This window comes from Thalia democratica, chromosome 1, assembly GCF_965202585.1.
Source record: "Thalia democratica chromosome 1, ktThaDemo2.hap1.1, whole genome shotgun sequence".
Classification (NCBI taxonomy): Eukaryota; Metazoa; Chordata; class Thaliacea; order Salpida; family Salpidae; genus Thalia; species Thalia democratica.
The window spans coordinates 86,877,762-86,892,299 of record NC_139165.1 but is presented as its reverse complement, the minus strand read 5'-3'; the positions used below and the strand labels follow the sequence as shown (position 1 = coordinate 86,892,299).

General features: G+C 25.5%; 1 protein-coding gene across 1 annotated transcript; it reads right to left on the bottom strand.

Annotated features, from left to right (window-relative positions):
- Positions 1-11,481: 11,481 nt before the first annotated feature.
- Positions 11,482-12,952, bottom strand: LOC145840704 (la protein homolog). Its single transcript, XM_082948034.1, has 2 exons — positions 12,772-12,952; positions 11,482-12,362 (listed from the first exon to the last, which is right to left on the bottom strand). Exons 1-2 carry the CDS (start codon positions 12,950-12,952, stop codon positions 11,482-11,484), a joined length of 1,062 nt encoding a protein of 353 aa, XP_082804160.1.
- Between the last annotated feature and the right edge of the window lie 1,586 nt (positions 12,953-14,538).

Below are 14,538 nucleotides of genomic sequence, written 5' to 3'. Positions count from 1 at the left end.
TATAAAACATAACTAAAAAGATTATGCAAACACGAAATACTTAATAAAATAGTTTTAATGGCCTAAATATTTAAAAAAATATTGCATACTTACAAAAAAAGTTATATTTACTTCGGTTATTAAATTTTTATTTATATTATTTACTGTTTTGGTATTAACTATTAAAACAAATAAACTTATTTGAGTATTTTAAAACCATATTTACTTGATACATTAGTTTTAAATATCTATAAATTCAAGTTCAAAGACAGCATTCATACACAAACAAGAAATCTTAAGTTTCATTTTTTATAACTTATTTGACTTTATTAAAGATTTTTAATTTAAAAAATACTTTTGCGGTAAAACAGAGTAATAGATTTTATTTTAAATATATAATTTTAATATACTACCTCTTTTTTAGATATATTACTCTGTAAAATTTGTTTTTAACTCATTAACTAATATTAAATACTGATACAATCGTTTATTAAAATTATTTACGTCTTACAGCGTCTCAAGTATTTGTAGATAAAACAATAGCAGAAAACTACTTTTGTAGAGTAATCAAAGTATGATTTTTTTTAGAAACTAATGTGTATAATCTAATTTATTATTATTATTATGTTTAAGTTTAGTATTGTTCTAAAAATTGATTGTGATATATTTTTTGGTTATTTAAAGCTTACAATTTATACTTTGCTCAACAATGACTTATTTAGTAGACCTTATTTCACTTAAAACTTATGTATATATACTTGAAACTGTTATTAAAAATAATTTTTTACTAACTTCTTATGTATTTTTTTAAAATGGAGTTAAAAAGATTTATTAATTTTAATAAATAAACTTTAAAAAATTTAAAAAAAATAAAAGGACAAAAATAAATGATGGTCGGGTCGTAGATTTCATTAAAGTTTTAAGCATTTTTAAGACTTGACAAAGTTTTTATCCTCCTTATACACAACATATACATAACATATTGAAGAGTTATTAGCTTAAATGTACTAAGTTGTTAAAGTACTATAAAATACTGCAAGCTTTTATAAAACTGCAAAATAGTTTCTACATTTTAGCTTTATTTAAAGCTAAATCTCTATAAATAATATCATTTTCACTTAGGCATAAACTATAATAATTTTGTATTAATTTTTCAAGTGTTTATTTTAAAAATTTAATAATAATGTAAAATAAACAGTTTTGTACGAAATAAAAATGGATGACAAAAATAAAGCTGAAGAGTTAACAAAACAACAAAAAACTTGGGTACCATCTAGTTTCAATGCTAGGTAAATAAAATTTGTACGCAATAAATAACTTTGACTTCTACTAATTCATAAAATTAAACTTAGTATAATTAATATTGGTATTATAAATATATTTTTATAATAACTTAATAAAACAGTTTATGTGCAGATGTTTTACTTTAAAATATTCAGATGTATATTTTATTATTAGCAAGTCAGATTAAATGCATGTATAATAAATGTTAGGCTAACTAAAAAACTAATCTACACGACTTTCAATGTACTATTGTTGTACTATAGTGTTTCTACTTTTTTAATAAAACACTTGGTTATTTTACTAATATTAGAACTTTAGGTAAACTAACGTAACATAAAATTATTATGATCCTAAAAGTTTTTACTGACAGTAGTTTTGTAAAAACATAAGAAAACTAAAATGAGAACAGAAGCAAGACTATTTAAATTTGGTAAATTTAATTTTTTGTAAAAATGTAGAATATTCCATTTCTAAAAAAAAAAAGTATTTTTATATTAAAAAATGCATTGCTACATTATTAATTATTTAGATTTAGGTTAGAAAAAAGACTATAGGTTAAAGTAATTTTTCTCATATTTTGTTTTATTTTAATCTTGTTAAGCCTTAAAACGAAGTTCTGAAACTTAATTTTCTTTTTTATTGAATTTTTAGAGTTTGAATTTTTATGTAAACAATAATTACTTTCACAAGATCCCTCTCTAAAAACCAGTTAAAAAATTATAATTTGTTTAGTTTTGTTTCCTTAATAATTTATATTTTCTGTTATTTACAAAACTTAAACAAACATACTTTTAATTTTTAACCATACTTAAAATTAAATGTAGTTGTTCTTTAATTATATTTTAAATGGTTTTCATAAAATTTTTCAAGATAAAAACAAATAAAAAATCAATATATAATTCTAATTTTTAAACCTGTTGAAAAAAATTCATCATAACTCCAGTGATTATTTATTTATGTATTACTTACTTTATCAGTTGTTGTTCAATAAGTTACTATTTTTTACCTTCTACGAAACAGACTCTGCCCATCACTGTTAGATGCAAATGTAGACACTGATGTGAAAATCAATATGAAAAAGATGCTTGACTGCCATGTTGAAACAATGAGATTACTTAGTAACAAAAAATATTTATAAAAAATTTTGTTTTCGTAAAAGTTTGAAGCTTTGTTAAGAAATCAAAATCTAATTAAACTCACTTTACAAAAAAAATAATGAAGTATTGAAACTTTGAGTTTTATTCAAGAATATAGTTAAGTTACTATAAAAATAAACATTTAATTATAAAATAATAATTTAGACTTTGAACAAAACAAATACAGAACTAACAAACTATAAAAACGAAACAAATAGACTATAACTAAAAAAAACTTAATTTAATTATGAAACATTTTTCTATAATTATTAAAAATGCTAACTGAGTGAAAATTAGAAGATAATTAAAAAACTGAAAACATACCTTCTAAAGAAGTTCTGCAATGTATAAAAATGTATTATAATTCTTTTGTTTATAGACATTTAATATTTAAAAAATGAAGTTTAACATAAATGCTATGTTTTATTCATAATTAGTTAATAATCTCCTCATGATCACGAGTTCATTTAAATAATCAACATTGAAAATATAGTTTAGAAAACTTTTAAACTAAGTTTCAATTAAAATAAATAGTACTTTAAAGTTTCCAAAAGTGTTACAATAAGTGTAAACTAGGTTTTAATTTAGATAAAAATTTACTCTTTTTTTTTTCAAAGAGTTGCAATAAGTTAACGTTTAAAACCTTTTAATATTTAGTTATTTACAATATGTTTTAGATTTAAAAATTATCTTAAAACACTTATGAGTTAGTATTATTTAGTTTGGTTTGTCTGGAAACTTGAGTTTTAGGAGGAAATGTTTGAGAATTTTTAAATAAAGTTTATGTCTACCTGAAAACTATTTTTTTAGTTTACTAAAATATTTCTATTCTTTTTTTCGTTATGGTTTCTCAGTTCAACCTATTCTCTAAATTTAAATACAATAGATAGTTCAAAAACAGATTTATCGATTTTAAATGTTGTTTCAACCTTATTTATATAAATATATTTAAGAAACTTTTAATAATACTTAATTTTATTCAAGTTTTTTTGATTCAACTGAAAATTAATGACTCCTGAAATGATACAGGATTTTTTTTTAGTTTTAAAAAATAAATATAAAGTTTTTTTTATTTAACTATCAATTTAGTCAATTATGCAATGATCATATCAATAATATTATCACTATGATAAAAATTTGTTTTTAATTTAATTTAGCTTTTTTAATGCTATTTTCCATGACTGTTACAAATCTTTTTAGATTTTTTTAAGCAGTGACGAGGTCTTAAACCAAAATTTATTTTAAAAAATAAATTCTTGGAAGAATAAATTCATAACCAATTTAATAAAACTTTGATAATTTTCTTTAAACTTCAAGGTAGAGACGCAGAGCTTAAAGAGCAAATTCCAGATCTGCCTCCGGTTTATGTTGAATTAGAGGAGGATGATGAAAGAATTGTTCAGGATTTAGGTTTCGAAAGGAAGGTTGTGAATATTGACGGTAAATTATACAATTATGTTGAACATGATTCGGAAGAAAACCTTCAAAGCCTCAATCAAAACAAGCCCAAATCGAAAACAGTAATGGAAGTTTTGCAAGATTTGGAAAGAGAGAAAAATGATGATGAAGAGGAGTTCATGAATCTACACGAAGCAGATGATATTATGCTGGCTGATCTAATAAGAGAAAACAACGATCAGAAAAACAGTGAAGTAATGTAGTAACAATGAAATTACTTGGTAACAAATAATATTTATAAAAATTTTTGTTTTCGTAAAAGTTTGAAGCTTTGTTAAGAAATCAAATTCTAATTAAATTCACTTTACAACAAAAAAAAATGAAGTATTGAAACTTAGAGTTTTATTCAATAATATAGTTAAGTTACTATAAAAGTAAACATTTAATTATAAAATAATAGTTTAGACTTCGAACAAAACAAAAACAGAATTAACAAACTATAAAAACGAAACAAATAGACTATAACTAAAAAAAACTTAATTTAATTATGAAACATTTTTCTATAATTATTAGAAATGCTAACTGAGTGAAAAATAGAGGATAATTAAAAAACTGAAAACATACCTTCTAAAGAAGTTTTGCAATGTATAAAAATGCAGATAATTTAGATTTTGTTTATAGACATTTAATATTTAAAAAATGAAGTTTAAAATAAGTGCTATGTTTTATTCATAATTAGTTAATAATCTCCTCATGATCACGAGTTCATTTAAACAATCAACATTAAAAATATAGTCTAGAAAACTTTTAAACTAAGTTTCAATTAAAATAAATAGTACTTTAAAGTTTCCAAAAGTGTTACAATAAGTGTAAACTAGGTTTTAATTTAGATAAAAATTTACTCTTTTTTTTTTCAAAGAGTTGCAATAAGTTAACGTTTAAAACCTTTTAATATTTAGTTATTTACAGTATGTTTTAGCTTTGAAAATTTTCTTAAAACACTTCTGAGTTAGTATTATTTAGTTTGGTTTGTCTGGAAACTTGAGTTTTAGGAGGAAATGTTTGAGAATTTTTAAATAAAGTTTATGTCTACCTGAAAACTATTTTTTTAGTATACTAAAAAATTTCTATTCTTTTTTTCGTTATGGTTTCTTAGTTCAACCTATTCTCTAAATTTTGATACAATAGATAATTCAAAAACAGATTTTTCGATTTTAAATGTTGTTTCAACCTTATTTATATAAATATATTTAAGAAACTTTTAATAATACTTTATTTGATTCAAGTTTTTTTGATTCAACTGAAAATTAATGACTCCTGAAATGATACAGGATTTTTTTTTAGTTTTAAAAAATAAATATAAAGTTTTTTTTATTTAACTATCAATTTAGTCAATTATGCAATGATCATATCAATAATATTATCACTATGATAAAAATCTGTTTTTATTTTAATTTAGCTTTTTTAATGCTAATTTCCATGACTGTTACATATCTTTTCAGATTTTTTTTAAGCAGTGACGAGGTCTTAAACCAAAACTTATTTTAAGAAATAAATTCTTGAAAGAATAAATTCATAATCAATTTAATAAAACTTTTATAATTTTCTTTAAACTTCAAGGTAGAGGCGCAGAGCTTAAAAAGCAAATTCCAGATCTGCCTCCGGTTTATGTTGAATTAGAGGAGAATGACGAAAGAATTATTCAGGATTTAGGTTTCGGAAGGAAGGTTGTGAATATTGACGGTGAATTATACAATTACGTTGAACATGATTTGGAAGAAAACCTTCAAAGCCTCAATGAAAACAAGCCCAAATCGAAAACAGTAATGGAAGTTTTGCAAGATTTGGAAAGAGAGAAAAATGATGATGAAGAGGAATTCATGAATCTACATGAAGCAGATGATCTTATGTTGGCTGATCTAATAAGAAAGAACAAAGAGCAGAAAAATAGTGAAGTGAAAGTTTGTTTAGATTTTTATAAGACAAACAATAATATACTGTTTTTAAGTTTTGTTTTAAAGGTAATCCACAACTTATATAGCTGTAATTATTTATAAAAATGAAAATAAGTTTTTAAAATCAAAAGTATTTAAAAACTGTAAGTAATTATTTTCAAATGAACTTTTTTTTTCTGCTTCATGGTAAGTTATTGATGACTATATATAACGAACAAATAGGTAGTAAAAATTAATAAAAAACATTATTTGTACTGTTAAATAAATAGCAAAGATTCATTTAATAAAGTCTAGACTAGGCTTTTCGAAAGTAGTTAAAATGATCCCTTTGGCGAATGTAACGCAAACAATTTAAGAGTTTCACCATATATACTGAGTTGTTGATGAAGAGCAAATAAAAAATATTCTAGGCTCAATTGAGAATGGTTTTGAAAGGTAGACTTGTCATTAAGGGTAATTTTTAAAATTTAAACTAAACCAAGGCATTCCGAAGTGGTTTTTTTAGCGAGTTATATTTGCCATAAGCTGCAAAGTAAGGCGAAAGGCAGAAAGTATACTTAAAGTAAGTCTGGGCTTAAAAGAGCTTAGCTAGCAAACTTTTATAATGTTTTATTATTACATTTATATCTAATCAACATGAACGAAAAATTTTTTAATTTGTCAAAAAATAAAGCTTGGATTTTTAACATAAATAAGTTTCATTAAAAAAATATACTTTTTTTGTTGAAACAGCTTTTTTTTTCTTTTTAGACTTACCTTTAAGTATATTATCCGCATAATTTAGACTAAATATTCTGGAGTTGGTGATTAACAGCAAAAAAAATCTTAGGGTAGGTTTTTGACACAATTTATTGGAAGGGAGCATTGATTTTTTAATTATACAATAAAAGCCTTATGAGAGAAAGTTTAGGAAATCTTATTCTAGATAGACGGTCGTATAATTGGACAAAATTAAGTTATACCCTACTAATATACCTTATGGTTGGTAAGTTTTGTTATAAAAATCAATACAACGTTTTACAAAATTACAACAAAACAACCTTTGAAAAAAAGGCTTATAAGTATGACAAAGGTGTTTGTAGTTACTTATACATTCTTTTTTACTTCGCACTAATTATTTTACATGAGTGCACTCTCTGATAAATAATTGAAAATTTTAAGAAAAAAAAAACTGATATCAGTTTTGAATATATTGTTTGTTTAATAAAAATACTTTGACCTCTTAATGTGTAAGCTATAGTAGAAAACAAAATATTATCTTAAGACAAGTTGATACGCATTGGAGATATTGGTCGTGATTTGGGTGCTAGAAGAACCCCAGGGTTCAAAACAGTGTATGAGATACATAATAGTAATTAGTAATTTGACGAGATTTTTGGATAAAAATATTGATATATTTTGTTTTACCTTTAACCATTCAATTGTAATAAAAGTGTAAACTGTAAATATAATTAAAAGTTGGCACAAAACTTAAAAAGTTATATAGTTACAAACATATTAATTTTACTTAACAGACATAATACACGTAAAGCAAGAAAATCTGGTTTTGTATGCGGTAGATCTGTCAAAAATAGGTCTTCTAGCGTAAATACTTTAGTTTTATGCTTTAAGTTTAATATGCAGGTGATAAAAATAAAGAGTAAACTGTAAAATTCACAGAACAACCAAGTCAATCACACAGCAAATAGATTTATCCCTACACCTAGATATAGAGGCAAAACGATCTTACCAGCACAAGGCAACAAGAAGTTAATAAAACTTGAACCAAATGTAAATGTTAACCGCCTTGTTATCAAACCTAGAGTGCAAATACTTCCAAAACCTCCTATTAGGCAGAATATGACAAAGAGCCTCCTGAATGAACCTTCGGTTGTAATGGACAGGTTAACTATTTAAAACTTAAGTTTTAAAATATTTTGATTTAAATTTCTAAACATTATATACAAAAAATAGTTTTACGAAAGCGAGTTAAAAAACAGAGCTTTAGCTTAAGAATTTGAAACCATACATTTTGGTTTATTATTAAAATATGATGTTACTCACTATATATTTTACTGTTTATTGGTGGAATATGTATATTTAAATATATATATTGTTAATAGTTTAATTTATCTTTACATACTTTTTGTAACTCACCTGCTTAAATAGTAGACGTTTAAAGGTATCTGTGGTGTCCAACTCGAAAACCAAAATATATTTTTGTGCACCAGGTCCAGCTACTTATTATTTTGAGAGTACTTTTGTCGTTCAATAAACTATAAAAAGTAGCTAAATCTTTAAAATCTTTTATGAGAAAGTAATTTTAAATTATTTACTTTTTTAGGCGATTTGTACGAGGTAAACTTAATCAACATAATCAGTTACCAATGATTCAAAATACCACAAACGTATGTTGCTTTTTTTTTTTGATTTGTTATAAGTTTTTATAGATTAATTTGTATTCTTCTTTCGATTTGTGTAAACAAATTTTATACAAAGCGACAATGAAATACTTTTTAATTTAAATACTTTTAAATTTTTGCTTTCTAAATTACTGCAAGTAGTCATTTTTGAAGTCTTTTATCAAGCTGTATTAAAACAAAATCACGTTTACAGCACCGAGTAATGAGACCAAACATTACAACTCCTCGAATCACCATTGCAGATGTGCAGAAGCTTATTCACTTGTACATCAAAAACAAATTCCAAATAATAAAACTAAACAACATCAACGCATACTTTGCTTTAATGTCAACAATTGACAGATCGCAGAACTTTTTCATGATACTCGCCCAGCCATTTGCGTTAGACAGAGAGCTGAACTTGGTTCCTTACGTGAGACCCACACCCGCACGCGTCAACAACAACAAAATCGAGCCTTCTTTGAGGATGGTGGACGGCAACTTGAGGCCTCTGTCTTCGCTGCTGCATTTGGACTACAAGAACCTTGCCTTCGTGGTAAAAAAACACATACAAGCCTGGAGTTTTGGAGGGGAAACTAAGATATTGTGTTGCAATGTTTCCTCACCTTTTCCATTCTGTTGTGCTGAAAGACTGGAAATATGAGCAGAAGCAGACCACTTCAGCTGGTAATGCACAAATTGCAGCAGCTAAAACGCTAAATCCACCAAATTTGGATTAAGTTATTGTTGAGCAAAAGTTTTCAAAAGAAGTATTGTAAAATTATTAAAAGTGTTATTTTTGTATTGCTTTCTATGTCTTAATATATATTATAGAAACAAGGTATCTAAATATTATGATGACAACTTAGTTTTAAAGTTTATCTTAAATGTTATTGCATAGTTTCAATGTTTTTGTTATTATTGAATATTAATAGGAAACTGTTAAGACTTTTAGTTTAAATCTATATCCTTATTAAATCTACTATGGTAATATATTATAAAAGATTTATTGTAGTTTGTGCATATATTTACTTTTGTACTTGGACAAGATTTTTTAGAAGTTGGTTAATAAATTTTTGATATCAAAAATAAAGATGTGATTTTATTTATATACAACATATTGGACTATATAATTCATAAATTACATCTACCTTTTCATCAATAATTTTCTCGCTTCTAACTAAAACAAAGCAATCATCTTCATACCTTAGATACAATGAATTATTTTTAAAGCAAGAACAACTTTTAATTGAATACAACCATTAAAAATATTTGAGAATGTTGTCAATATTAAGAGAAAAGCTAAAACTTAACGCTAGAGGTTGCAAGTTTCAAATGTTTAAAAGTTAATCTATTAACTGTAGGTTTACTTATTTTATAAAATGTATCAACACAAATTTCAATAACCTCTTCCAACGGTACGTTAGTAAATAAACTTTTAACATCAAATGACGCAATAAACGTGTTATTCGCTTCTATTTCTAAAATTTTGTCTATGAACGTAAAAGAATCTTTAAAACAATACGCAGGAAAGTTTTTAAAACTGGTTCAAGATTCGAGTTTAAAACTTTGCTAATTTATGCTGCTGAATTTAAAAAAAAATTAAATGGCCCACAAAGGAATTTTCTCTTTATGAGTTTTTGGTAACCCATTCAAATGTGGGGTAACTAATCCAACCGGTTTAATTAAATTAAATAAATTTCACTAGTTTCGTTGTTGAATAATAACTCTTTTAGAAACTTAATAATTTCACTTATCATTTATCAATATTATCTAGTTCTTTTGCTTCGCCTAAAAGTTTAAATTTTGTTGAATTATTAATAATATCATTCATTTTTTCCAAATAATCAGACTTGTTTATTATCACACACCCATTTGCCTTGTCGGTTTTAAAAATTATCAAATTATTGTCATTTTTTAACTCACGAACTATTTTTCTTAATAAAACGACTTTACATCTAAGAAAAAGAAAAAAAGAGCATGTACGAAAAAGTGTAGAGAACTTTTGCCTTTCAGATAAGAAAGATGATATACCTTTAAGGTTATAAACGCATCTAAACGTTCACCTATTGCAGAACATGTAGAACATGTAGAACATGTTGACTCGTTTCCTCCTATTATACATGTGTTTTATAATACTTTTCTGTCTCTAAAATTTTCATGTTCACCCAAAAAAAGAAAAAATGCACAATTTGTTAATTATAACTCAATTTATTTATTTAGGAATTTTACTTATTTTAACTGAATTAGGCTTGGCTTTTGTTTAATTACTAAATTACTAATATTATCGTTATTTTAAATGAAATTCCTCAGAATAGAAGTATGAGGGATGTCAAGTTCAAACAATGATAATTTTAGTATAACATACATAGGTTATGTCTTACATAAAAAAACAGTTAAGAAACGTTAATCATTTAAAATAGTCATAATTTATTGAACTAAAATAAGTTTTTCTTTTTTGCTACAGCGACCGTTTAAATCGGGAAAATGTGTTTATACTACTAGAATATTAGTAATTTGGAGAATAAAAAAACCCTTGAGAACATAATAAAATAAGATAATTAAAAAAATATAATATATTTTAGCTAAATCTTCCGTTCTAGTAAAAGTTCCAAAAAAGAATTTTTTTCCTAAGGGCCCAACTCAAAATTCGAACCCCAATCCAATTGTTTTTTTTTCTTAAATTAGAAGTAAAGAAGCGTTCTCTTAAATTAAAAAAAAAATCTTATTTACTTTAAACTATTTGTATTTAAAGTTTTGAAATTTCAAAATTGCTAACAATGCTAATCGAGCCAAGTTAATGTAGTGACACATATCGTACATACGATTCACTAGCTAGCCGTAAAAACTTAACTTATTGCAACTTCATATAAGTTATTTAAGTTTTAAATATGTAAAATTACATATGTTTAAAAGGTCTATCAAGCACACAACTAAAAAATTTTATAATCATTTTAAAAACCTTTAACTTCACTTACAGTTTTTGTTTAAAAAAACACAACGAAATTTTAAAAAAGGTTTATTAGGGTTAAACTTAAATAAACTATGCTAGTTAACAGAACAAAACACATATAAATAACTTAGGTATATATAAAGCAGACTTCTAAATCTTACCAAAGTATAATATCAGTCTTTTATCACATATAATTCCATGTTAAGTTAAAAACCAAAAAAAAAAACTCTTTTAATTATTTTGACAAAATTTAACCTATTTCAACTCTATTAAATTTCAATAAAGTTAATAAAAACTGTAAAATTTTAACACGTGAAAGAGACTAATAAAGCTATCAGTTAAATAAAATTATCCAAATTCGACTTAGAACTGCATATATTTTAACTGAATATTTATTACTCATAATAAATTGCTTCTGCTGGTGAATATTTAAGCTTTTTGGCCTCACTTTGAAACGGTGCTTCCTCGTAGACTTGTGTTTGTTTACGCTTCTTACCCTTCTTGTCCGCTTTTGACTTTTTCCTTTTCGTTTTCATAAACATTTTGTGATTTTCCTCATAAGACTGCCTGGCTTCATCGAGCCGGCCCTCCGGCATCTCACCAATCCTCACATCGGTGGCTGTTTTAACGGCAAACTTGTCTCCGTACATTTTACTTATCGCCTGCAAAGCCTCAACAGCTTCTTCCTTGTTTGACATCACCGCGTAACCTTCCGTCGAATGCTTGTTGCTGAATTTGTAGAAATACAAGAAATTAGGGGCTTTTGCATTTTCAAAGATCGTTCTTATGTCACTGTGACCGATCGTTTCGTCGGAGAGGCCGTTTACAAACAAAAATGTTACATTGGAATTTTTTTTAGAACTTTCATCCTCCCGCTCACTTTTTAGTTTGTTTTCCTTGTGAAAATCTTCTACAGACATTTTAGAAAGCTCCGAGTCTTTATACATTACTTGATCAAGTTTTAGAAACTTCTTGCAATCTTTCGCCGAGTTATAAGTAACAAAGCACGACCCTTTGTGGTTTCTGTGTTTGTACTTGTTTTTGTTCCATTTTACTTCAATCCCTGCTACTTGCCCGTATTGTTCGAGAAACTCCCGCATTTCACTGATCTTTTCTGATCTGGCGAATCCTGAAACGTAGCAAGTCCTCTCATTAAGTTTCTGCTGGTAGGCGGCATCATTCAGTGGAAGTGGGTTTTCAGGATGCCTGCGAACTACCCGATCTTTTAAGTCAACTTCAACCAACTTTGAGCCTTCCAAAGCAGCAAGTATTTTTTCTGTGTTTAGAAATTAAATGAATTACTTAAGGTTTAAAAACACTTGATATTTCAGTAATAAGGATTTTTGCTTGGAAAGTTTCTAAATAGCTACCATCATATTAAAATTTGTCATTATTATTTTGTACTCATTTACAAAAAGTTATTTAAAAAATTTTACCCAGAAAAAACTATTTTTATTTAAAACTCGAGTCGTAATATAGCAGTCTTTCGCGACACTTAAAAATTTAAACACACTACTTACTAACCGCAAAAAATAATGAACTAATTCATAATTACTCATGAAATTCTACAAATTATTAATAGAAAAAAAAGCTAAATAATAAAATTTAAAAATTGTAAGTTAGTCTACTCTTAATTAATTTCTTAATAAAAATCTAATAAATGTATAAAACTTTTTTAATCTCACTTGGGTTTCTGCACAAACATGCGAGCTTCTTAAACCGGAGCAGCACACTGATATGGAACCACCCATCATATTCTTCCATGTGGCTTTGCATGAACTTGTCCCTGTGTAAATTGAAGTCGCTGAAGTAAAATTCAACTTGTTGCTTCAATTTTATCTTCAACTCATCTTGTTGAGTGGTCATCGTGTTACTAATATATGTCTGAAATAGTTTATATTAATTTATACAATAGATTTTAAATTATTTTATAGGTACAAATATTAGATTATTTTACAATAATTTAACAACATGAAATACTATTTTACTACAGTAATATATACTTAAGCTAATATGACATTAAGTTTAAAGCTTTAATATATTAACAGTACTATTTTTCTAGATGGCTGTTCTATAAAAAAGCTATCAGTTTAAAATTATAATTCTAAAAAACTTACTTTTTTACAATGTCAACTTTTTTTTTGTATCTAGAGGATTTATGTAAAATTGTAAATGTAACAACTGCTATCTATTACAACTAGTCAATCACAGTAGCTTAGAAAAATATATCAAAAAAGAAGCCAATCTGATCATTTATTAAAAACTTATAACTATATACTAATTAGAGTTTCTCTTTTTTTTCAAATGGCAACCTTGCAAAGCTATGGCCATTTCGACAATATTACTAAAACTACCATTGGAAACGCTTAACACTCTTTTTTTTGTTCTTCATCATTAACTCCAGAATACCTAGTGTAAGTTTTAAATTATGACCTCATTTTTTTGCTGCCCAAAATTTCTATAGTTATCAACTGTTTGTATAACTTTTTTTAATTTGTACTGCTAAAGAATATTGTATACTAACAACAAGGTTGACACTTTTCAAGGCAAAAAAAAAGCCAGCCTTAGTAAATTAAGCCTTAAGCGTGTTACATCACTAAACAATTTTCATGAAAAAATGTACTTTTCAACTTCATAGATCATTAAAATAAGGGTTTTTACTTAAGTACTTTTTACTTAAGGTTTTTACTTAAGTACTCATAAATTCATACAAAAAAATGATGCTAAAAATTTTAAGGTGTACTTTATGTTCTGCTTTCTCAAAAGAAGTGCATATAACTTAAAATTACAAATAAAAAACTATAAAACCAAAACAATAATATTAGTTATGTTATCACAAAAATTTTAATTACCAAGCAGAAAACATAACTTCTTGGATTTATCTTAAGTTGGAACCCTGAAAGTATTTTTGAAATGTCACTACAGTTGTTTTTTGATCAAAAGCTTTACTGACATAGTCACTTTATATTAAACTGTAAAAAAAAGAATTTAAAAATAAAATTTTACAATTACTATTGTAAAAATCATGGAAAGTCTAGTTTAATAGAACTTAAACTTAATGCTGAATTTTCAAAATAAACAAGTTTGCTGCGTATAAAACACTAATGACTAATATAATGCACATAAATTAATTTTCAAAAAGTAAATAAGTAAAACTAAACATAATGACCATAACAATGAACTTTTTGAAATCAAATACTGTTCACTAGTTTAGAAATAGTGCACCAAATGAGTTAATTATATGTAGTTGCATGTAGATTGTAATATTAAATAAAAAACTTTTACAGGTTCTTAATTTATTTTTATCTTATTTATTTCAATCCTACCAACATCAAAATAACTTGTTAATCTAAAGTTACTTACAGTTCTTTAAAAATGTTATATTCTCTTACTACTTCTTATCTTAAGTTTACAGTCCAAAAATCAGTTTGTAAGTTACAGATATAGAAAAC